Source organism: Watersipora subatra, chromosome 11, assembly GCF_963576615.1.
Source record: "Watersipora subatra chromosome 11, tzWatSuba1.1, whole genome shotgun sequence".
In the NCBI taxonomy this organism is placed as follows: Eukaryota; Metazoa; Bryozoa; class Gymnolaemata; order Cheilostomatida; family Watersiporidae; genus Watersipora; species Watersipora subatra.
Window position 1 is genome coordinate 41,036,977 of NC_088718.1, and position 26,587 is coordinate 41,063,563.

The following is a 26,587-nucleotide window of genomic DNA, read 5'->3' on the forward strand; positions in this document are numbered from 1 at the left end:
ACATGACTAGTACCCAAGCAATCTGGTATGTAGTGCGAGATCATCAGGTGTGTTGATAAAGCACTGAGAATAAATATGTGCACAACTATTCTAAAAGGCTCCAAGAAGCATGATTAGCCAAGGTGGGTAAGTGGTCAGCTGTCAATCCGAACGTTATGAGTTCAAATCCTGCATGAAGCACTTATTTTTCCCAACTTCTAACTGTGACTCTGAACAGATGGAAAGACACGGTTCTTATTATAGTAAATATTTCATGTTGAAATTATATTAATTTATATAAAATGTCACTTTTTAAGCACTCAAGATTTTACTTGAATAGTAAATGTAGTATGAAGGTGGTTTAAAAACAACATTTGATGAACTAGAATGTCACAACTAATTTTAGGATAAAAAAATTTTTCTTGTGTAAAAATTGATTGAAGTATTACCTTTTGTAGTTTAGCATTTGTAAAACAAAAAAATAATAACATCAAATGATAACTTGATAATAGCCATTTTATATTGTATTGTATTAACAGTATTTTATTGTATTCCTAATATAAATTGAGTTGAAACAATATATATATATGGATGTAAGCAATATTTATTCTGAAGCAAATTTGGCAACTCAAAGGGTAGATCAGTAGCTGATTTGAAGCAGAGGTAGGTCAGTGGTTAGCAAGTCAGTGGTTAGCAGGTCATTAGTTCAACTCACATGAGAACTATCGGTGGTGTTAGGAAGGTCATAGGAGCTTTTGTGGCTGAACTAGCTACCATGGTATTACTAGCACAAAATATGGTTGGAAGCAGAAATTCAACGACAAGCAGTAAAAACTAGCAAAAACAAATGAATTACTTTTTAAAAAGTCATTATATTTATCCTAAAATGCAAAATTCTGTAAAAATATATTTTGTTATACTGTAGATTATAAAATATGTGAACTACAGCTAGAGCTCAGCATCTCATTCAAATCAAACGAAATTGTGGAATTTTGGGTAAAACTCTTCTTACATCTTTTTAGTTAAAAAGCAGTTGATTGTAGTCGTTGAGTTGAGAGATTATGCTGGTCTTGTATTGGTTAGTTGGTCTCACGACTTGAGGTCTCTCAGCTCGATCGAAGTTAGACCTGAACATCTCATAGTATCCGCCATCTGCTAGGGCCACAGTCCGCAGGTTGCTACATCTCATTCTGCAAAAGAATGCGGGAATGCGAGGTTGCCGAGATTAGCTTTAAACATAGATATGATAAACCCTAAATGTGCGAATGATGAAAATAAGTGAGGCGTATAAATAGCACGATGCGACGTCATGGTGATGTGTAAAGAGAATTAGCTGATCTATGAATTCCAATTGACTTAACAATAAAAACTGCCCAATTTTACCATAGTTTGTGCATCTGAGACAGCACATTTTGTTGAAAGTATATAAAACTGACTTTGGATGAGAAAGGTAAGAATCTTACACACATGGTAATGGATAATACCAATAATATAGAAGCTTCTATATCATCGATAATACAAAGAGTGACCAAATAGAAATTAAAATAATAACAAACTAATTAATCAAATGATATTTAGAAGCAGTAAAGCTAGACCACCATATTAAACACTCATTAGACATGACTGAGTTTTTGTATTGGGTTGGCTAAACTATCTTCCTGCTTTGAAGCTGCGTAGTGTATTCTGATTTTAATATAGCGATTTACTATAGTTTTGAGTGGATTGATGGCACGCGCATGTGAAACCTTGGTTGAGGTTATGTAATAAGACATATGTGATGTTTCTTGTTTGATGTTCCTTGTCTGTGATGTTACTTGTTTAATAGCTTTCTGTGTGATAGCACAGCTCTCCATGTGTGAACGTAACCACTTTTCTGCAGCAATACATGTTCGACCTAGCAATGGTTTTGGCGTCACTAATCCTCATCTGTTTTAACTGAGATTAGGGTTATGTCATCACTACTTTTACTTCCCACTACTTCTACATTGGTCAAGAACTTGATACAGTCATCACATTTGTGTTAGAAAAAATTCCTCATCACCGAACTCCTCATCTTCACCTTTCTCAGCTTTTGTCTCTTCCTTCTTCTTCTTTCCAGCCAGATAATGTAGCATGAGTTGGCCAGTTTTTTCAGCCCTGCCCACATCGAAATCAATACAGTTAGCATCGGGACTTGGTTTCATATTTGCTTTTATGAGCAGTGCTCGAAGTGCAGATCTAAAGCACTGCACATCCGAGTTATTGTTATAGCCACCCTTAGATCGTATCGAGGAAAACAGAGTCTCAATGTGATCCTGGTTGATCTTAAAGGTTAGGAAGTAGTTGATGTGAGGGTAGTTGTTGAAAAGATATTGAGCACTGTTATGTACAGATTTGGCTGCTGACTCAAAACCAATGATGAAGGTTTTCCTATTATTTCCCACTAGTAGCTTTTCGCTTGGTGTCTTTAACTGGCATAGACAGCTTATGATATTGTTGAGAACTTATTGTTTTGAGTTGAAGTTCTGCTTTTTTATGAGCAATTCAGGATATACCTGGAGTGTTGTACTCTCCTCTGATGACATTTCACTAAGAATTTGGTCTTATTATTATGTTTGTGACTTAAAAACTAGTATGACAAGCATGCTTTCACTATTAAACTCATTGCTCAATTGAAGGCTCTGATGCTGTGATGCACATCACTGACGTCGTAATGTCGTGTAAACGACAGCCAATTATCCAGCTCACTTTTGCTCCATTGTAATGATAGCTATTCGCCAATCTAGAGTTTACTATATCTATGACTTTTAATGAAAAAAAATCAGCCTATATGCTTGAACTATAAGAAAGGTACATGTAGAATGAAAAACAGGTAAAGTTTTACAAAGAGAATCCAGAAATGTCATTTCACACTTCTGCCAATCAACAAGTACATGCTTGTATAGACATGAGACCAAATGACTAGCTGCTTGGACTGTACGTAAGAAATCACAAAAACATGTTGCACTTTACAACAAATTTGGAGTTGTCATCTCACGCTCTTGTCAATCGGCAGGTAAATGTTTGTATAAACATTAATCCAATTTACTTAAACTATAAGAAAGAAGCTACTTTATAAAACCATGGACTTTTACATCAAATTTTGAATTATTTTCTCACAATTCTGCCAATAAACAGGTGTTTTTCGTAAATGTTTTGCCAATCTACTTAAACTATAGGAATGAAATGACAAAAAGTATATTACATTCACAGAAAATTTAGAGCTGTCTTTTTCACTCTTATCAATAAAAAAGTAAATGTTTGTATAAATTTCCTGCCCATCTACTTAACATATAGCGGAGACACTATAGAAAAGTGTTAAATTTTACAAAAAATTTGGAGTTATCATCTTACAATCCTGTTAATAAACTGGTAAATGTAGGTTTGTGTTTGTAATTTTCTTATGCAACCACGTAGCATAGGAATAAAAAAAATTCCGTACTAGGTCACCACTTGGTTTGAGAAAAACCTACATACATGTGGCACCTTCAGTGCTATTTGTCCTGAAAACGACTTTATAAAGACATCATAGCAATACCTACAACCATGTCAACCTAGATATTCGTCATATAACCTTATTTAGAGACATGGTACCTATAATCTTATTAGGTTACTATACCTGAGCAAGTCTATGAATTTGCTGCTCTTGTCACTGTATCGTATCGTGTCAGGGTCCCACTGGATCTCGAGCCTCACCAACTTACGATTGTAAGTAGCGATAGCGTTTATAATTTGATCAATGTGTACTCTGGCGAGGTTGCCATAGAACCAGCCATGACACTGACCCAGAGAAACAATTCTGCAACAGATGAAGCAGACCTGCTATCGAAATGTAGTTTATCAATATGTTCTTAGTAAAAATTAAGCTCAGACTCGATACCTTTTTACTATATTTCGTAATCTGTTTTGTAAACGAGTGATACTCTTCTTTTCGTATACTGTTCAATCTTAAATAGCCGAGAAAAGCTTTCAACTTTTTATTTTTTCACTTTTTTAATTATTTACGTATTAATATACATAAGCTTATTTTGTCATTGTCTTCTATTAACTCAATAACTCAATACCCACCAAGCTTTTAGGCAATACTAAGGGTGAGCACAGAGCGAAAGTAGAAGTTGTCTACTTATAAATTCAAAGCTGTTGTAAGATGACAACTCCAAAATGCAACTTTGTTGCTTTTGATTTATGTAAACAAGTTTACCGATGTGCAAGATGTTACTACACAACAGTGAAATAATACAAAAAAACAGCTGATTGGTTTAATGCAGACTCACTAATTCTGACCTGATCTCTGGAAGAAGGGGCACAGCGGTTAGCCAGAAAAGTTCATCCAACTTTGCTTTGCCATTAAGCATAACACCAGCTAGCCTGTGGCCATGGCTTTTAAGAAATGCCATAATGATGGGTTCAGTAAGCCCATATGTATAGCCAAAGTCTACACTTTTCAGTCTATCTAATCGACTATTGGAAGCCATTGAGTTCAGCACCTGAAGGAAGGTAATAAACTAGCTTAAGCTACATTAGCAGAGCACCATCACAGGGTGGCCCTCAACAGGCCCTTTGTAATGGGATAAAAAGTAAGTTCACAGTTTATTCTACTGTTATATGATAAATTTTAAAGTTTTCGTTTATTATTATAGGGTAGCTGATGATTGGTAACATTGTATCAATGTCATGCTAGGGCATAATAGATCTATGTGAAACACTGGCCAGTAATGATTTGTGTCATGCAAAAGATTTTGCTCAAAATTATTTGTAACAACACTGTAAATATTAATTGATTGAAAACTATTCCATTAACACTGTGCAAAAAAAGGAATCAAATAAAATTATAATCAATTTACATAATTCTATCATGTGCATTGTAGGCAAGCATTGTGGTGACTTGAGATGTAATACAAAAAGCTCTCTCATTAGGGTTGCATAAATCTTTTTTCTACTAGTTAAAACCTTATTCTAAGTTTAGAATTTATTCTGAAACACTTCGAATTTTAACTTACCTGCACTTGGTATAGTTTTCGCAAAATAAAAAAACCAATGAAATCAAAGACTTTCTTAGCTTTTAAAGAAAAACATCATATCATCAGAAAAACCTGTAGTATTACAAACTATTTTAGTGCAAAAGGTTTTACTTAAAATTAAATTAAACAACATCCCAAATACTAGTTGATTGGAAGTCAGCTCAACAACAATGTCTATACAGACAATCAAACCAAGCAACCTTATAATCTTTTACATAATTTTCGTTGCATGTGTCTGTGGAACAAAAGAAATCACATTTAAAAGAAGCATTGTTCTCTCTCTTAATAATCATAAATTATTGAAGGTGTTTACCACATTTTGTCAAAACATTTGAATTTAAATCATCAAATTCTAGCTAAAAAATAAGCCAATAAAAGGAAAAACCTTTAAAACTATTAAAGGAAGTCATTATAATGTATAGTACATGCATCAATGTCATCTGAAAGTTTGTAATGCAAGTTAAGAGTTGTATTCTCTTACCCAAAGGAGAACCAATAATTTGTTATCATCAATGAGTAAAATTAATGACAACATAGTAATATAATTGGTTAGATTTATCCTACCTTGTCTGTAAAGAAGTCGCAATGAGCTACTGAGAGAAAGGTGAGAGGAGGCAGCTTGGTGAGTAGCTCTATTAGACAAGTTTCACTCAAATCTGTACAACTGATATCTAGCTCGGACATGTGTCTGCACTTGTACCAGTCCACGGCAGCAACATACTCATCTTTTAGATCTGTGAGTAACAAGGCAGAGTTTAACCAATAGTTTAGAAAACATTTTGGTTATTTTATCAGTAAACACATTATCATGTGTAAGCTGTCATTAAACATTGATAACATTAAACAATCTAAGATAACATAACGATTTCGAATACAGAGAGCTGTATTTTCTATGTACTGTAGGCAGCTGTTAGCACTTGGAAAATGGTGGTTTAAAAACGCATATGAAAGATGTTACAGCATGCAAAACAGCCAAATTGTCCAATATACAGCGGTGTGTAAAATAAACTGGACTCTCCTCCCCTTTTTTGTTCACTGAACAAATTTCTCAAGCTTACTTATAGTTTGTTGTTTTTGTTTCGGTTACTAGTAAACAAACATGAATGAAACACCACTAGATTCAAAATCTTGTCAAAATTTAAAATATCTTATTAAATAATACGTAGGTGCACTCAAATCAAGTTAGATGCTGTTTTTTGAACCAATGTAATAAGAATGATCGAATTACATATCACCAGGTTTTATCTGATGATTTCTTGCTTCTAAAATTCATCAATATAAACTTTTTGTTTTGAAAAATCTATTCGTTTAAGCATGACTTGAGGTAAGCAAATTAAAAGCATGTGTCGTGATTGTATCTGTACAGTTTGATATCTTCAGCCATTGAAAACATGAAATGTTCATAATTTAGCTTACCTAATCAATCAAAACACAACTTTACAGCTGTTTAGTTCACATACTGAAAATTAGAACAAAATGAGGTTTAATTTAATACATATTATATAGTTATTGAATAAATTCACAATAAGTAACAATATTGTAAAAGAGAATTTTAAATTTTCAAACCTTGAGGTCTGTTCATTTCACACACTACGGTAATAATCACAATGGTAGAATTTTAATAAAAAGGTTCACTGAAAGCAAGCATTTATGGTCCAGAAAAGCTGTGGTTAGTTTAGACTAAAGTATATTTGATGCAGCTCATCAGCAAAGCCTTAAATAAATATGTTGGCATGGAACTGAATATAGCAGTACTAAGGTCAGCTGAAAGGTTACAAAGGTCAACCAGGTAATCAAAAAGAAAGCTATCTTATCGAAATCTTGTTGACCCACACAACTTTTTCCCTCCTCTCCAAGTTGTTTTGGTTTGTTTAATATAGACAATGCTTTCCATTTTAGTAATAACATTAGTAGGGTATCGCTCTCAAATACATAGAGGTAATCAGCTAGTCTCACTCATTTGTGTAATATAAGCAGCGTCTATTTTAACCAAAGCTTCTTTAGTGATACTAACTCTTAAATTTTAATTAATTTAATTTTGAGCACCCATATTATTAATAGTATCAGTAGTGTTACAACTGTCGAATGCATAGAGTTACTCAGCTTAAAAGGTACCTGCGTGTCGCAGAAGCAGCGTCTGCAATTTTTTACATCGGGTTGTTAAATGTTTCAGCGAGGAGCCAGTAATCTGAAGGCAGTAGTTAGCAGCAAACACTTTAAGGTGAATACAGCTGGCAGCCAGCATCTCTATATGACTATCTTCAAAGAAGGTGACACCATAGAAATTGACGATTGTCAGGTTTGGTGTGTGACTTCTTATCTTGCCAATGTTGACCACTTCGAATCTCTCTTCACTTTCACTGGACAAGTCAAAGGTACCTGGTGAACAGAGATGTTGTTACTAGAAAAACATGGCTGCACCAATGGCAGGTCAGAAAACAATACTAAAGACTAACATTTCAACCAGACCTGCATTTTAAGCTGTTTCATTCTTTACTATATAAATATTTCAAATGTCTATACAATTTTATTTAATATAGCGCAACATAAAATTTGATTTTTACAATTATGTGGTTTTTTTATTTATTTGTCTTGTACTTTGTTCTTGAACCTTTCAATAAAAATCACTTTTCAGATTATAATACTAGTCTACAAGTAAATTTTAATACGTATAATTCTTATTTTAACATTTTATTTTATTTTAAATATTTAAAAAAATAGTATTAAGGGTTTAACAAAAAAAGAGGAGTACTTAAAAAGAATTTAACCCAATTACAGCTTGATAATCATAAGATATGTAATGTGCCAAAATTAAAAACTTTATTGTTAATCATAAAATTCAAAATGCTATAACAATATATTTTGCCACTGTAAATTTCATGTTATTAAATATGCAAACTAGCGAGGGCTCAGCATCCTATTCAAACCAAAAGAAATTGTTGGTCTGGTGATAAAACACTTTTAGGTCTGATTTTAATTCGTACTCTGCGCTTTCAGAATAGACCTTTGGAATTCAGTAAAAATGGAGCAAACTGCAGAATTTGAAGCGCGAATTGAATGCATTATTAGGAGGAAATCTAAGGCTAAGCTCAAAAGAAATTAAACGTGAAGAGAGAATCTAGACTGTTTTTAGCGAGGACAATAATGGAACTTTAGAGCTTGTACAAGCATTGGTTTGAAATCTAAAATCTCAGTATATAATATTGCTTATGATCAATGATATACAGCCCCCCACTCCCACAAGGATAGGCAACGGGCATCCTGTGGGCGGAGCTTAATGATATACAGCCCCCACAAGAATAGGTGAGGGGCATCATGTGAGCGGAGCTTAATGATCGAGCTCTGTTGGGATGAACCCAAACACCGCACCCGAACAAACAAATATGCTGAATAAAGCCCCTTGTAAATTTACAAATATTACGAACAATGGTGGTCATTTTACTGATCTGTGGGTTTCATTTTGTTGCCAAATAAATATAGTTGCCCAATATTGTCACCGTTATGATCAGTCAGTTGCCATTCACAAGCATTCGCGACATTAATAGCCGCAATCGTAAAATAGCCCAAAGTCAGTTTTGTATTTAGATTTTGAGTATGAAAACTACACTCCACAGCTTTGCCTGCCGTTTTATTTTATTGGCCAGGCAAAACATTGTGACAACGATGAAAGACTTTGTCATTTTATACTAGGGGTGGCAAAATATTAATCAGAAACTAAGAAAAAAAGCCGTTGTTCGAGTGATTTTGGGTAAATTATAGTTAACTTTAAGCATATACTATGACATCTACCAATTTCAAAATTAGTGAAAGTAGATAAATTGAAAAGTTTTTTTTTCTATGGATCAACCTTTTAGTTAGGTGTTACCCCTACATTGTAGAAATTCAAGGTTTGCTATTGTGAACCGTGGGGCCTACTGACTGAATGAGGTAATGAAACGATAACACGTTTCATTACCTCATTCATGTTTTCCAAAACCTAACAAGACTACGCATCCGCCTCGCCAGAATTGTGTTAGCTCCGAAACCCAGGCTAGCACAATCCTATCAAAGCACAATCATTAAACCCCTCCCTCATATGATGGTTGTTGCCTATCCTTGGGGAGCTGTAGATCATTGTTATGATGTGATGTTGCTGAATTTTTATCTCTTTTTTGTATTTTTAAAGAATTTTTGTGCATAAAAATTGCCTGGATTTACAGTTAATTCAATAAAATTTTTGCTATTTTAACTTGTGTATAACACTTAAGTAATGTTGCTAAATAATAACTTTTATTAAATAAAAGTATGTGTTTCAAGTCTTCGTATTTTTATTTTTGTCTAACCATCTATTTTAGATTGGTTGGTATATAGGGCCGACTGATTTTAAATTAATCATCTTGAATCAATTTGTTCAAATTCAATAGGTTTTGATACAATTGGTCTAGTAGACCTATTCTCATAACATGATTTGTTCACATGACCGTCTAACACTAGTGACCTGCAATCTAATAGAATAGGCATTTTTTTAGCTTAAAGATTTTCCAAAGATTACACCATACTGTAGTGTTTGCAGTGTGTTTAAGCTTACAGACAGTCATTAAAGTTTATCAAAATCAATTTATGAAATCGTTTTACATCAAGTAGGTTTTGCAATCAAAATAAATTATAAAATTTAAGATTATAAATTTTTAAAATAATTTTTATTCAAAAATCTAAAACATTACAGCTCCTAAAACTTTTTATAATTATATATAAATAGACACATGAACTAAAAAAAACTGGTTTTAATGTTCGTTGGTATGAATCTATTTATGAATTTTTTATGTTACTGCAAAGATGCTGAAGAAACCAAAAAAAATTTTTTTTTTTAAGAAGTGACTTATGCACAATATTGTACATATGTGAATGGGTGTAAGAAAATAACAAACATGCCTACCTATGATATGCAACACTGAGAGACTTGACAGGAAGGTGTAGACTCGCCTCATAAATCCTTCAAGGAAGACAACTTCAGATAAGCACAAGCAAAGGCTCTTTAGATTGCTTGGAAAATTTTGCAGATCCGTAAAATCGTTGAGCTAAAAATGAAAAAATTGCTAAATCTCAGGCTAGAGTAAGTAATTAACTGAATACAAATTGCGTTTTTGGGCTCAGAAAATGTTGCAAAATACAAATAAAAAATTTCCAATATTTTCCGAATTATTTAAAAGAAGCTAATCAAATCTTTGACAGTTTTGTTTATAATTTCCTGAAATGTTTAATTTTAGTCAACATATTTTTAAAATTTTTCTCAGCCTGTAGGCTTATTTTCAAAAATTACTGAAAGCTATTTGTAAAATGCAGAATATACGAGCAAACACCCCTGTGTTCAAAGTCCATGACCTTTGGAGTTGATCGAATATAAACACCTTCAGTCTAGAAAGACTTGATCATACATTGTGAGAAGAAGTGAGTTGTTGTATTGCTCAAAAGTCTATTCCGCAACAAAAAGGCAATCAGCTTGCCTACTTCCACTTCCTCAATAGAATATTTTACCAGCAATTCTGTTGTCAACAAAGACAGACAGATAGCAACTTTATTTACACCGGTCATTTTAAACAAATTATACCATGAGACAAAAAACAAACAATAGTCAAGTAGATTACGTGTATTGAAATAAAAAGCTCCTTTTCCATATGAATAAGAAGTTATATTGACCATTTAAATTGGCAGGCACATAGCCTACAGAAATCAAGGTTTCTATCAGCATATATATGTTTGGCTAGATTTATATTTATTATGTAAGATACATGCAATTCTGCAAACCTATATTACTATTAAAACATAATTAAATCAAAAAATGTTAACTTATCAGTATATCCTTAAGAAAATCTGCTACACTATATATATTATAAAGAATAACAGAACAGGAAACTCTTATCGCCAACATTACTGTGTACATCCCCTGATATAATAGGTGGTTAGACAGTTAATTTTAAATTTCTAACAATACAGGAGTAAAATAGGCTATGCAACACTACTGTAGAGGATAGTAGATGAGCCTATCTACTGATCGCAAACTAAACTGGTGACACCCTTTTGTAATAAATCGATTGCACAGTAAACTATTTATAGGGTCTACTGCTTTCATATTCTAGTGTGACTTAGACACTATCTCTTGATTGTATGATCAGGTATATAGGGCTTTATCACAGAATAGAGACCACGTATCACACAGTTTTTTTATTTCCGTTCAGAACTTATGATGAGACCTAATGATTAACACAAGTTCAACTTCAATAACATATTGAATTACAAAACTATCACAGCTAATTGTAAAACAGAGAATAATAAATAAATTTTAAAAGTTTGCTGTTAAACTATCTGAGATTATTAATCATGAAAATTTTTGCCTCAATTGAAGAAAGTTTGTATTTTGTATTTTTCTTTTTTATTTCAATAGTCATGTTTACAAAATTAAATTAAATGAAATATATTTTTATGTTTTTAGACATTATTTCTGCATTATATTTTAATATAGAGTCTATATATAAATAGAGCTCATTTTGGTTTGGGTAATTATTGCTGCTAGTTAGGCTAGTCTTAGCCACCTTCTAAAAATTAGAAAAGTTGGCTAACACAACTCAGGCTTTGTAGTACATTAATAAATCTTTTACATCTAACTCTTTTGTGTTGTTCTCAGCATTAATAATAAAATAGACCATGTTGTTTGCTTTGGTTTACGGCCTATTAGATGTAAGCGACAACACATGACTCTATTAGCGTAAGTATGTTACACTGCAGGTAAAGGATTATATTAACTTGAATTCGTGAATGCTTCTGAAAGCATTAAAAAACATAAATTATTTGTTTAATAATTATGTGTTATGATTATTTATTTAATAATTTGAATATTAGTCTGTTACCTGTGTAGCTTTAGCGAAGTCGATAGTCATTTGTTTGACTGCGGGGCATTTACTAGCCAGTTCGTGTATAACCTGAACTGTGACAAACTCGCAAGGTAAGTCTATAGACCTCAGCTGATTGGCAAACCTACAGAATAATAAATCAGACATTGAATTATTCAAGAGTTGCTTAAACTCAAATTTGAAGTTTTTTTTTAAATATGATCTAAAAATGTTTAGCTTGCATTTTCTGTATCTTCATCTTTGGTATTATTTAAGAATAATTAAAAAAATTAAGCCTTTTTTCACATTGCCACTTATATTAAAACAATAGCTTTTAGTGTATTATTTATGCAGCAAGGGAAAAATTTGGCATGTTAGTCATTCTGAGAGTGTAGTTATAAGCATATTAGTGGCATTAGTTACTCACACAACTTAGTCTTTAAGCATTTTAAATATTCATAGTTAATTTTTTTAAGTGTACTATTACTCTGGCAGTCTAGTATGCCATGAGAGATCATCAGGAGTGCCTATAAGTGCAGAGAATAAGTATGTGCACAATTATTGTAAAATTCTGAAATAAGAATAATTGGTGCAGGTGGTGGTGTGCCAATGTTGTGGGTTCAAATCATGCCCAATACAATTTTTTTTCCAATCTCCAATCGCGGATCTAGGCAAATGGGCAAACATAGTTTTTACCAATGATACACAGCCCCACAAGAATAGGTGAGGGGCATCATGTGAGCGGAGCTTAATGATCGAGCTCTGTTGGGATGAACCCGGACACGGCCCCCGAACAAACAAATATGCTGAATAAAGCCCCTTGTAAGTTTACAAATATAATAAACAATAGTGGTTATTTTACTGATCTGTTGGTTTCATTTTGTTGTCAAATAAATATAGTTGCCCAGCATTGTCGCCGTTATGATCAGTCAGTTGCCATTCACAAGCTGTGGAGCTGTATATCATTGGTTTTTACTATAGTAAAGGTTTAGCTATTTTGAGAAATTTGTGTAGCGTTTCAAAGAAAGTGTTGTATTCTACCAAAGTTAAATGTCTAGTGTGTTGACATTACATGTGTCAAGTCATATTCTATTGCAATTTTAAAACTTGTGTTTATATGCAGCAATTCACTCATAATGCTCAAAAACAGAAAAAACAGAAAAAAATTGGACAATCAAGTCTAACAAAATTTAATGTACAAAACAATAGAGTAATAACGCTAACTTAATTTACACAAAACATTACATGATGAAAATTGTTAGTATTTTAATAAAGTTGAAAAATTGTGTTTTTAACACACACCTAAAGATAAAGTGAAAACAGCTGCAAAAAGTTTCAGTATGCTCAATTAAATTAAAAACTATTATGTTATATCCAATTATTACTGCAATAACTTTTCTCCCCATCCGCAGTGCAATCTATTGTTGCAATCTATCGTTGCACTGCTTGAAGTAATTTGCCAGCCTCTCTAGCTGTCAATATAGACAACAGAATATCAAATATGTTCTGCAGTTCTATTCTTTCAAAATGGAAAGGAATGTACAGCTCAGCTTTAAGGATTGCAGGTTATAAAAAGCAGAATTGGCTGATATTACGGCATACTTACATTATGCATACGAAGTGCGCTAATACAAACATACTCAAGGTGTTAACAAACTCATAACAACTGTTTTCCTAATTGGCTATATGTGTAGACTGAACTATCAGGCACCTGGTGCCCTTATCTTGTTATACAATTGAAATATCAATAATCAGGAATATGATCTAGGTACTAATAATAGCAATCAGTTGATATGCACACTATGGTAAACTTCAATCTTTTAGTGAACTTGTGTTTCTGCTAGCTTTTTACACTTACGTGTATATTATGTGTTGTTCAGGTCTAACTTTGATCGAGCTGAAAGGCCTCAAGTCGTGAGATCAACTAACCAATACAAGACCAGCTAAATCTCTCAACTCAATGACTACAGTCAACTACTTTTTAACTAAAAAGATGTAAGAAGAGTTTTACCCAAAATTCCACAATTTTGTTTGGTTTGAATGAGATGCTGAGCTTTAACTGTAGTTCACATATTTTATAATCTACAGTATACCAAAATATATTTTTACGGAATCTTGAATTGCATGATAGTTAATACACCAGCAGTTTCTTGCACCATGAGAAATCATCAGGTGTAATAACTATGTGCACAATACATACACTTTTACCGTAGATGCAAAACAAAACATCCGCGTTGAATTCGCAAATGAGGTTTTCCTAATGCTTTCATCATAGTTTCGGACGTACAGACAGACATGATTTTTATTATAGGAGAGCTTATAACCGTTTTTTTCGAAATTCACTAGTTTACTACTACAAACCTTTCTTACTCATCGCGGAGTCACTGCTGCCGGCTGTCTCCAGTACTACATAATAGTGTCATGGCAGTTAGTTGAAGCACTATATGGCAATATAGTGCTTATATATGCCAGGCAATATATGGCGCTATAAGAAAGCAAATAGGCTACCACTTTCGGTCACGTAGCAAAGTAGTGGTGTAACGTCATGAGAAACAATAGCTCTTATTAGTTAGCTTACGCAAATTATCCATTTGTGATGTGCCAGGCTAATAGCAAGTGGCAGGCAGCTCCTATTACCTCTCATTGTTTGTAAGTTGATTTTTTAATACTTGGGCAACGCCAGGTAGCCCAGGTAACCCAGCTACTCGGCGAAACATAATATGGTATAATATGTTTCTTTTTATTTGTGTATCATGAATGGTAGTATATATATATATATATATATATAATGAGCTTAGATAGTTAAGACAAGCTTTGTTACTATTATTAAAAGATCTCATAAAATATTGAAAAAAACTGTTGCCCTTTTTGGCAGACCAGACAAAATAATCCGCAGCTGGAAAATAAAATATTGCATGGGTAAGGTGTTCTGAGACTAGTATACTAGTATTACAAGTAATATGCAGCTTACTAAAAAGTGGGAAACTTTTATCCTTTAATAAAAATGTTTATGGATGCTGATAAAAACTAAACTATTAAATTTATGCCGACAAATAAAGAAGATAGTAATAATGTTTCTAAAAATATAATGGATTTTTTTCCAGGGTTGTGTAGGATTGGTACTTCTAGGGTTGTGTAGGATTGGTATTTAAGTCAACTTTTTAAGAAGTTGCACTGTGGTGATCATAATTATGGGGCTGCTTATAATAAACATGTTATTTGTTATTAGTTCATTGTTTGTTAAGTGTTTGTTAAATAAATTACTGCAATATATGCATCAATGGAAAGCTAAGGATATTCTACATATAAATATTATTACATATTAACTGATATTTGCCTTTTTAGTCGGCATTTGTTATAACATGGCAGTATTTGCACATTGTGACAAAAGAATTCAATAAAAACCAAGTTTCACCATACCTATGCGTATACATGTAACCGTATCAAAGTAAACTGGTGATGTTTGGAGTTCATTTATTAGTAGCTTTATTAGTAGTTCATTTATCTAGTTGGCAGCCTTTAAGCCTGGTTTCCATATGACAGCGCAAGGCACGCAACAAGGCGCACGACATCTTCTGTAGGCCGGCTGTGATGTGGAAACGTCAACGCACGACGATCGCGCGACGTGCGTACACTGATCGCAATGATCCAACAGAGTGGATCCTTGCGACGGGTGCACGCGATGATGTAGCCCGCAATACACCGCTCAACCTTTTCAACCTATCCCACAATTCAAACAGAGGGCTGTTTTCTAAAGAAATCGGTCTCCCGTACAAAAAAGGAAATTACCCACCCTGTCCAATGCAAGCATGGTGCCTACGCACGCTATGGAAACACTGCATCGCAGCCCAAGAAATGCATTGCGCACAATCACTGGGCCGCGCACGATCATTGCACTGTCATATGGAAACCAGGCTTTATTGTCAATCATAAAATAGAATAAATTTATTTTGATTGGATTATATGGATCAGATAGACTATATATAACAGACAGAGTGTCTACAAGACTTACTTCTCAAACATGTATAGTATGTATGGTCTGTGATAATAAAGAGTTTATGCCATAATAGACAAAAATAATTAGAAAAAATTACTAGGTAGTCCCATGCTTAAGAATGCCAATTTTTAGGAAAAACAACTATGAAAGTCTTTTAACACCGATTAGTGCATGCTGGCTTTTAATAGACATGCCAAACATATAAGAAGGCATATCCTAAATTAATAGTTAATAATAGATTTTTCTCGAAAAAAAGGTTTAAGTTAAAGTTGACAACACTACTAAGATTTTCTGCAGAAAACTGAGCTTATATTTATTTATATGAGCAGCTGGTTCCAGATGTGAGGTAAATGAGAATTTATTTATTCTTAAATTAACCTTTTGTACTATAAAAAAACTGATTCTGTAATGACTTGAAATCTAAACTGTACATCAACAGCATTAAAAAGAATAATAATAACTATAAGCTAATAACTGAATGTGTTTTTATAGCAGCGGTTAAAGTGTTTTTTTCAACGCTCAAGTTATACAGATTTTGCTAGATTTTTGATGTCAGCAAGTTTATAAGTGGAGTATGCAATAAGATATATGTATGTATAAGATAATTTGAATACAGCCATGTTAAATTTGTGGTCATTCAACAGCAATGCACAGTGCCTTACCATTTAAGAATAAGATGTTGTTTACAGATAGTTGCATATATAATGCCCATCATACACTCAAGCAAACTTTAATAATTTTGTTACTGTAATGTTTTAAGCAATCTTATTGTGATCAAAGCCTGTCTAGTCACAATGGAAAATTAGCCAAAATATTTTTAGTTTAAGCCCACCTTGAAGCCCAATCTTGTATACACAAGCAAGTCTCCTGATTCCAGACTATATTAATAACATTCTATTGACTATGAAAGGACTTAAAAAGGGCGCAAGTTTTTTTGAACTGAATACCATATTGACACCCCAAGCTTGTAAAACACCAAAAAAGCAGAAATAAAATGGAGCAAATATTTTACTTTCACATTCTTTCAAAAAAGTGAAGTTTAAGTGTTAATTGAAGAAGCATAATGAATGCAGTACACCGAGTCTAATAGAGTGTGTATATTTTTCATGAATAGAAAAACAAATGGTTTTAGAGTAAAGCTCTTGTTGCTGAGAAGAAGCTTTCAAGCTTTGTTTATTTTTTATCCTCCTTTACCAAGAACTTCAATCAGTATGTCATTAGAAATCAATGTTTTGTCAGCGGTAATGTTTTTGTCGGTTAGAAGTGCTCTCGGCCTTTTAGCAATATCTTAAGAATTAATAGTTTAATCTATTTAAAGCCTCAGAACTGACTTTAAAATTTATTACGCACAAAATTACCAAATTTTTATAACTATATGAAAAATAGATGTGCAAAAAAAAAACAAAGCAAAACTGCAAAGATAGGTTTACTTGGGCAGAATCATGTAGAAAAACAAACTTGCTTAAGTATCTTGGGCCCAGGCTTCAGTGTTAGCACGCATGCTTTTAAAACCAGCTGTAAATAATTACTCCTTTACAACCTTATAAAAAATAAATTTGTTGATATTGTAATGCAATGATTTGAACAAAAAACTGGTATATTTGTCAGAATTTTGACAGCTGTTTCTTGTACCTGACACTTATCAGGGCTTTTAGAGCCTCGATATGAATGTTATAGTCCATGTACTCTGGCCTGAAGGTCACATCTCTCCAAAGGTAGCCATTGTAGCTCAGTAACCTCCATTTCTTACAAACTAGTACCACAGTCTTTGACAGTTCATAGTGTGAAATGTAGGACAATATTGACAACAAAAGTTTCTCTGGCAGCTCATTGATATGAACCTAAAATCAGACGAATTTTCTTTTTGTTGGATTACCTTTGATTGCTAATTACAGTTTTTTAAAAATTGTGGTGATTTTCATTTGGATTATGCACACAATAGTAAACTATGATTGCGTGGCATAGAATTGACAGCGGACCTTGCATGGTGAGGCATCATCAAAAGCTGTGGCTTCAGGGTTACTAAAAATACATGTATGTTAGTGTTTGAAAATACGAGAAACCAAAAACTCCATTATAACAAAAGCGTTCAATGCACGCTGAAAATGTTTGACTGGGTTTACTCACAGGCCATTGATAAAATGATTACTATGTCAATCACATAGTGTCCTAAAAATAACTTGAAATTTATGGATGCAATTAGGCTATACATGTATGTACAAATGCTTATCGCAAATCCCATTCTACAACCAATTTCTTTCAATATTTTGTTACGTGTATCTCCTGGTCTTGTTCAGAAATCAGAAACTGCTTCTATTATCGACGCCAATAATAACAATAAACAATAATAACAATAGACAATAATAACAATAGACAATAATAATAGACAATAATAACAATAGACAATAACAACAATAGACAGTAATAACAATAGAAAATAATAACAATAGACAATAATAATAATAATAATAATAACAATAGGCAATAATAATAATAATAATAATAACAATAGACAATAACAATAGACGACAATAACAACAGACAATAATAACAACAGACAATAATAACAACAGACAATAATAACAATAGAAAATAATAACAATAGACAATAATAATAATAATAATAATAATAATAATAATAATAATAATAATAATAATAATAATAATAATAATAGGCAATAATAACAATAGACGACAATAACAATAGACAATAATAACAATAAACAATAGTTTTTGATTTTGTTTAACTTTTGAGGTGTTAGTTAAAAACTTAAAAGTGACAAAACATCATTCTTATTAGCATAAGTATTTTATACTGCAAGTAAAGAATTCTGCTATTTTGTATTTTGGTTGTAAATGCATGTGAAAACATTAAAAATATAAAGTAACCAATATCAAAAGTACGTAATCTAGCAGACAAAGTGCAAATATGTAATCCAACAGAAAAAGTGTAAGTATGTAATTCAGTAGACAAAGTGTAAGTATGTAATTCAGCAGACAAATTGTAAGTATGTATTCCAACAGACAAAGTGTAAGGAGGTAAACCAGCAGACAAAGTGTAAGTATATAACTCAGTAGACAAAGTGCAAGTATGTAATTCAGTAGACAAAGTGTAAGTATGTAACTCAACAGACTAAGTGTAAGTATGTAATTCAGTAGACAAAGTGTAAGTATGTGATTCAGTAGACAAAGTGTAAGTAGTGTATGTAATTCAGCAGACAAACTGTAAGTATGTAATTCAGTAAACAAAGTGTAAGTATGTAATTCAGCAGACAACGTGTAAGTATGTAATTCAGTAGACAAAGTGTACGTATGTAATCCAACAGACAAAGTGTAAGTATGTAATTGAGTAGACAAAGTGTAAGTATGTAATTCAGCAGACAAAGTGTAAGTATGTAATTCAGTAAACAAAGTGTAAGTATGTAATTCAGTAGACTAATTGTAAGTATGTAACTCAGCAGACAAAGTGTAAGTATGTAATTCAGCAGACAAAGTGTAAGTATGTAAGTCAGCAGAAAAAGTGTAAGTATGTAATTCAATAGACAAAGTGTAAGTATGTAGTTCAGCAGACAAAGTGTAAGTAGATAAATCAGCAGACAAAGTGTAAGTATGTAGTTCAGCAGACAAAGTATAAGTATATAATTCAGCAGACAAAGTGTAAGTATGTAATTCAGCAGACAATGGTTATTAATTTGAATTATACTTTATGCGATATAGTATGGAAAACTTACATTTTTCTGAATTTCAAATATCCTAAAATCTACCACTTTGTAACAACTGTAAGTACATGTATATTTAACAAACCTAGTAATTGTGATGCTTATAAACACATATTTTATGCACAGACATCCAAAAGTGTGAAGGTGCTCTTAGATCATCATTAAAAATGGGAGCTATGGCGATGATTCTGCCACCTCGTGCCACCATAAAATGATCTTCAGCATAACATGAAGCCACAATGTGCCAGCAATAAAGAATATTGGGCTGACTATAGTTTTGTTTGTTTTTATTTATTTTTCTAAAAATCAAATCAACTTGAACCGTAAAAACTGTAATTAATCTTAATGTAGATCTACCCGCTGTAAGGAACTATGAATAATATATTTCTCAAGCTATTTCTATTAAACATCCCATGATTCAAAATCCTGCGTAAACTATTCCCAGAATATCTGTATTTATCCTTCCACACATATGTCAAACATTTTTCTATTCTGTGTCATCAACATACTACATCCACTATATTATGTTTCAATTTGTGAACTTTCTGTTACTTCAACCTTCAATTCACTAACCTGACTCTTCTACAATAATATTAGATTATCAACTTTTAAAACACCTTTTTTCAACTCAATAAATTCAGATTTCTGTATTTTTAATTTTTTTGTTCGCATATAATAAAAACACATCATTTAATTAATATTTGTTACCAATGCAAATAAAAAGTTATGCACACATAAAACTTTGGCTAATAATGTATGCCTTATGCTGAGTATGTACCTCAGTTTGGGATGAGGTAAGTAGCTCTTCATCCACATTGTTCTCTATTTCCTCGATGTCTCCCTTCATCTCTTACTTGGAGGAAAGTCTGTCTCTCAAGGATGCACTCAGTAAAATTGATGGGTTTCCTGCTTTCATTTAAACAGGCTGGTAATAGCTGCATCGTGTTTCATCAACATTGTTTCACATTGAGCTGTTATAGAGCTAATTATATTCAATATAGCGTAGTTTCACTTTGATTTATAAGTAATGAAGTAGGCCCTGTGCAGTTGCAGTTTTGTGATCGCAAAGCTTTAAGCTTTATCACTGTAAAGTAAGGTTTTACTTTAGTTGGCGAGTAATAAAGTGGGCACTGTGCAGTTTCAGTTTGGTGATCACAAAACTAAGCTTTATCGCTGTAAAGCAAGGTTTCACTTTAGTTACCAAGTAGTAAAGTGAGCACTGTGCGGTTTCAGTTTGGTGATCAACAGAAGCTCATGTTAATAGGAAAATAGACAGTTTTAGTTTGTTTGAAAAAAACGTTTAGCGGCTATTAAGGCTATTAAATGTCAGTCTTCATTGCACTAATTGGTCTTGAATCTATTAGTTTCAGTTTGGGTAATTCTAAGAATTGTGGGTAATAGCTAAAAGAGATTAATTGGTTTCACAATATACGTATGATATGAGGATAATTAGTGCTATCAACATGCATTCTATGTTAACGTGAATATTTGAAAGATGGAATTGAAAGTGTTTCATTTACTGCAGATGCTCCTAGAAGTATGCAAACCATTATTATAACTATTGCATAACTAGCGAAGGTCATGATACTTAATCAGCAGCGTGTATATAGCCTAATTGGTGCAGCTCCTGCTTTGGGCTATCTCTCCAGCTCTTACAGTGATCACGGTAGCAGTGGAAGCCAATTTTAGCATCATTAACAGAAGAATTTACACAAAAGTTTGATAGATTTTATCAGAAAGTATCAGTATTTTTCTATCATTTGCAATTGCTTTTTAATGTTTGAGGTGATCTGACTGCCAGGATGTTTTGAGATCAATATTGGCCAAACTCAATCGCGGTTAAAAGAACTCAGAGGAAAAAGCCGTCCTCAGACTTCTCCAAAATTGTCATCAGTATTAGCGCGTATTGTTTGTAAGTGATAAATAAACGGTCTCATCGAGTACATGTTTACACCGCATTTAGAGACAAAAGTCAGACAAGTTCTAGCCAAGCTATCTTAAAATTATTTGAAACATTCATAACACTGAATTTGAGGTTATATTTGAAGTTTTATTTTAGCAAACAAAAGCAGATAGTAAATAAATAATATGTAAATAGAGAAGGGAAATGCTACAACTTGAACGCAATAGCCGATGTCATAACAAAAGGGACAGACAAGAAACATGAATACTAACATCATTTTTGAAGACATTTTTTCTGAGCGCTTTAACCACAGTCAAGTATTGTCAATGTTAATCCTTGAGCTTCAGCTATAAATTGAAAGATTGTTTTCTTGCGAGAGATATTTCTAACTGCACAATCTAGCGTCAAAACTGATTTGAGTTATTGTAAGGCATAATCCTTTAAATTGGTTGTTAGGTTAGTTATTACATTGCAGCCTCCTGTGGTGTTCATTAGAAAATGTCCAGAACTTTAACAATTAAATAATAGCACTCGTGAGCAGACAATTTCTCAGTTTTGATATTATTATGGTGAAAAAAACAAAAGTTTTATGTTATTTTGAAGATATTTCAAAAGTTTGTTTTCAACTGTGAACCATTTTATTATAGAGTTGCTGTTTTTACCAATTTGTCTGTTTAAAAATAGAATTTAAATATAAATTCTTTGATATTGAGTATTAAATATCGGTATTCTTTCCTGTGATACACAGATGCCTTGAATACAGCAACTCATAGGTATACTACAAAGCTAGCTACTGTAGGATCAAAGGCTACACTTGCTTAGCAAACATGTTTCATTAAATGTTTTTCACAGTTATAAGCAATAATGCCCTAAAGTTGCTTTTTTTTAAAAACATAGGCTATTTTCAACAATCATTCAGTGCTTTGGTTAGCCCAGTTTTCACCACAAGGTTGATTAGCTAATTAGCCAATCAAGTGCATACCTTTAGTAAGCCTTTGTAGGCTTACTAAAGGCTTCTGCTGGTGCCTAGAGCCCTAGACAATATGTGACCAGGTCTTTAGATAACTCAATGAGCTGCAAGAATGCAATGCTAGTAGGTAGAATTCTAGACATTTACATGTATCTATAGCTTGTGCTACCTACATTAATTGTGGCAACAATCAGATGTTTGAGGAAAGGTGAATGAATAATTATTATCTCTAAATTATGTACAAAACAGAGGCTAGAAAAACTTGGCCGAGTCCAATAATGCTGTGATATAAGCACAATTCAAATATTTATGACTAAAACTAGAAATTCTCCTGTCATACAGTCAATGACCAAAGTGGTATTGGAAAAAAGAAAGGGTACTGCTGGTTGAGAAATGCAATATTAGCACTCAAATGCTACTGCAGTGCAATAGGAGAACTGCAATGTTAGCTGCAATGGTAGCTGTAATGTACTGAATGTTATTATGTACAACAAGCAGCAATAATGAAAGGAAAAGATTATATGTTTATATCTCTCCCCTGCAATAGGAGAAATGCAATATTAGAAGTAAAATGGAAGCTGCTGTGTAATATACACAGTTTGAAAGTTGGTTGTGTTGAATGTAGAATGGTTTTGACAGCGATCTGTAACAGAAAGCAACCATTAGCATTCACGTGTGTCTGGAAGTTTTTTGCAAACTGGAGCAAAATGAAGAAATTGGTCATAATCACAGAAGCCATGTGAGATGGGTGTGTGAGATTTAGAGTTATCTACACTAGGAGAAGGAAAAAATTCTCAGTTATTTTGCAGAAAAAAAATTTGATTTCAGCTTAATTACAGCAGATTTTATGGTCAATTAACTGAATGCATGTTTACCATTAGTGCGAAAACATAGTTCTGAGAAAACTGGTAGTAAAGTTTGATAAATGAAAACCAATGAAATGTAAACAACTTTGTTTACATTTCAAAACGTCATAGCAACCATTATCAAGAAGTTGTGATATTTATTTAGATCTCTGAATTTATATCCAAAAACTTATGCTGAATTTAAAAATCTAAACAGATTTTAGTTAGTTGTCATTGAAATACCTGCATATCTATAAGAAAATGTAGGCCTATTACTTAATTTTGCAGATATTAAAAACAGTTTGGCAGTACCGCGATATTGGGCACAGCCGTAATATTATCGACAAACTCTTTAGAAATGTAATAACAGTAACATATTGCACACCATCAATCACTATATACTTCGATCTTGTAAATTCGAATGATTATTTTTATAATTAAATCTTATAAAATCGAATAATCAAATCGAATAATAAAAGCGGCAAAAAAGAAACGATAACCTTTCAGTACTTCTACGTTAATTACAGAAACCTTTGGCAATTGAACAATGCCATAGACTGGTGAAATGTGCATGTTTTTCTCGTGAAATGCGCACGGCTTAATAGTCCTATACTATCTGTCGCACAGCTTTATTGGCGTTATGTTTGCCGGTCTTAACTTTGAATTAAAAAGGCTTATCAGGTTTTAATGGCGATTTTAGGCCAAATTAATGTGTTTAGTTATGTACTATCCGATCAGATGGGTAAGTTTTAAAATATTGTCTCAACTTTTCAAAGACTTGGTAACATATTTAAATAGGTTTATGTGTTTTGTATCATTAATATACTTAAACGACTCTAAACAAGAATGGTAAAAAGTTTTATGGGATTTCGGTTACGGTTAGGTTTGGTTACGGTTTGATAATTTTTCGGGAGTTGCATGCGCATATGCATTTATCATAAAACTCCCAAACACTCGCTTCGTTCATGTTTGGTCGTGGGATTAGCAACAAAATTCAATTAGTATCTTTGATGTAACATCCAAAATTGTCAAATAGCTACGGTATGAACTTTTCTTCCAGCAGTTTTCCTGTGAGTACAGTATGAAATTTACAGTATCTATACATACTATTTTGGTGTGGAATCGTTTTCCCTCACTTTAGATAATGTTATTAGTTATGGTATGCCATCTATACAGTGCCTAGGTATTGGTTGCTGACTTACGATCTTTGAAGTTTTTTGTTAGCCGTAAACGAGGTCAGCGAAGATCTCTATTCTCTATGACTTCTACGAGAGAAATTTATTGGGGATAGCAAAGTATAATATTATTAAGCTTTTATCAAGATAGTCTCTTCAAATAGGGCATATTGATCTATTTCTTATCCAAGTTTTCTAGCAGTCTTTAAGCATAGTCCATTATATTCTTAAATAATTCAGACATTTTTCTACTAAATAAAGATGAAACACCGCCTATTGAAAATATAGGAAAAGTTGGAAATTTTTTCAAGATTTCCTATCTCAAAAAGGTTCTCTGCGCTTTTCATCAACTGTTTAAACATTCTTATCGCTGCTTCCACTTTGTTATTAGATTAAAAGAATCTTATTAAGCTCGCTATATGTTTGATGAATTTATAACCGTTTCTGCCTGTGACCAAAGAGGTGAACAGTAGTCAATTTTCTAATTCTTTACTCCTCACATATTTGTGAGCCGGTTTTCATGGCAACTCAGAAATACATACAGTACTTGAAAATAATTATTCATAAACTTTTAAAAACCAGAAAACAAAATCCTTACCTCTTATGTTCGGAATTTGAGCCTCTCATACTGTGATTTAAAATCAATTGCATTGTTGAACAATCTCCTCTCCCGCTAACAAAAATACAACTAGCAAGGGCTAAATTTATAAAAAAAAACTAGCTGTGCTACTCGGCAATGCCCGAGTATTAACAATCAGCTTATAAACAATGAGAAGTAATGAGAGTTGCCTGCCAATTGCTATTAACCTGGCAGATTGCCAAAGGAAAGTTTTAGTAAGCTAACTAATAACAATCACTTACGCAATTACCCTGCGACGTACGCAAAGCCGTTGGGTATGTGCTCCTGTATAGCGACCCATATCAGCAACCTAACAGTACAATCTCTGTGGTCTATTGGGTAGGATGTCGGACTGGCAAATGGTAGGGTTCAAGATCAAATCTTTTTGTTACGGACTCTTTATTCCAAGATTTTAATAGCTATAGCCAGAATGCAGACATACAAACATAAAACATACATTGAGAAATATATATATAGAAGTATCAAGGCGCTCAACATGTTTCTAAGGATTTATTAATTAAAAGTATTTTATGTTCTGCTCAACTATACTCCACTAAGAACAATCTAAACTATAAAAAAATGAATGCATAATGATTCGAAATTGTATCTGTAGATCAATAGAAGAAGCAATAGAAATATAGATCAATAGAAAGAACTATAGTAATAATTACATAATAATTACATAATTACATAGTTGTACAAGCTGCTGATAATAGTTAAATGGTTTTCATAGCAGCCGGTAAAGCTCTGTTTTTCAATACAGGAGTAATAAAACTTTTGTTAGGTTTGTGATATTATCAAGTTTAGAAGTGAAGCGATAAGAGATATATTTGTATAAAATAACTTGGCAGCGAGCATTTTAAATTTGTGTTTTATCTACAGCACTGCGCGATGTCTTTCCGTTTATGAGTAAGCTTTGGGCTACAAGTAAAACTATAGGCTATTAATAGAATAGTTATTGCTGTACTCAGCTCTGAGTTTATGAATATGAGTAGAGTATAACTTTAATAAAATGAATTTGTATAAACTCTTTTGGTGTTTCGGTATTGCAAAACAAAAAAAGTTATCATAACTAAGGTTAGGCACATCTTTAAAGCAATGATGTCATCGACTCAAATACGTAAAAATTTCACATCACCATCAGCAAATCAGTAAAACCATAATTATTGCACATTGCACTCAGCTACAGATGTGATAGTTCTGATTTGAGACACTCTGTCTGCTGCTGTTAAATCGCCATTCAAAAAGCAACAATAGACCCTTTTTCATGCATTACTTCAGCCCTTCAAATATATGTAATCAATCTATACAGCCTTTTCATGGTATTGTAGACTTTTTATGAGCAGCCCAACCTACATCAAAATCTTAATAATGGAAATGTTAAGTGGTCAACATTGTTTAACGTGTCAGGATCTAGGATCTAGCCTTGTGATCTATTCATAGCTTCATGCACTCTATTGAATTAGAAGGCGTGA

At 32.8% G+C, this 26,587-nt stretch overlaps 1 protein-coding gene across 1 annotated transcript; it reads right to left on the reverse strand.

Annotated features, from left to right (window-relative positions):
* Window positions 1-997: 997 nt before the first annotated feature.
* On the reverse strand, window positions 998-20,447 carry LOC137408073 (F-box/LRR-repeat protein 2-like). The gene is made up of 9 exons (XM_068094463.1): window positions 20,379-20,447; window positions 17,514-17,722; window positions 11,903-12,029; window positions 9,934-10,075; window positions 7,134-7,397; window positions 5,583-5,752; window positions 4,282-4,484; window positions 3,617-3,796; window positions 998-1,169 (listed from the first exon to the last, which is right to left on the reverse strand). The coding sequence occupies exons 1-9, from the start codon at window positions 20,445-20,447 to the stop codon at window positions 998-1,000; spliced, it is 1,536 nt and encodes a 511-aa protein (XP_067950564.1).
* Between the last annotated feature and the right edge of the window lie 6,140 nt (window positions 20,448-26,587).

Excerpts from the sequence above, each read along its gene's own strand:
- LOC137408073 (XM_068094463.1), bottom strand. The coding sequence starts at position 20,447 with ATGAAGGGAGACATCGAGGAAATAGAGAACAATGTGGATGAAGAGCTA. Across the intron at positions 10,076-11,902 it reads ACTTCGCTAAAGCTACACAG|CTCAACGATTTTACGGATCT; the intron begins GTAACAGACTAA and ends TTTCATTTTTAG. Across the intron at positions 1,170-3,616 it reads AAATTCATAGACTTGCTCAG|AATGAGATGTAGCAACCTGC; the intron begins GTATAGTAACCT and ends ATTCTTTTGCAG.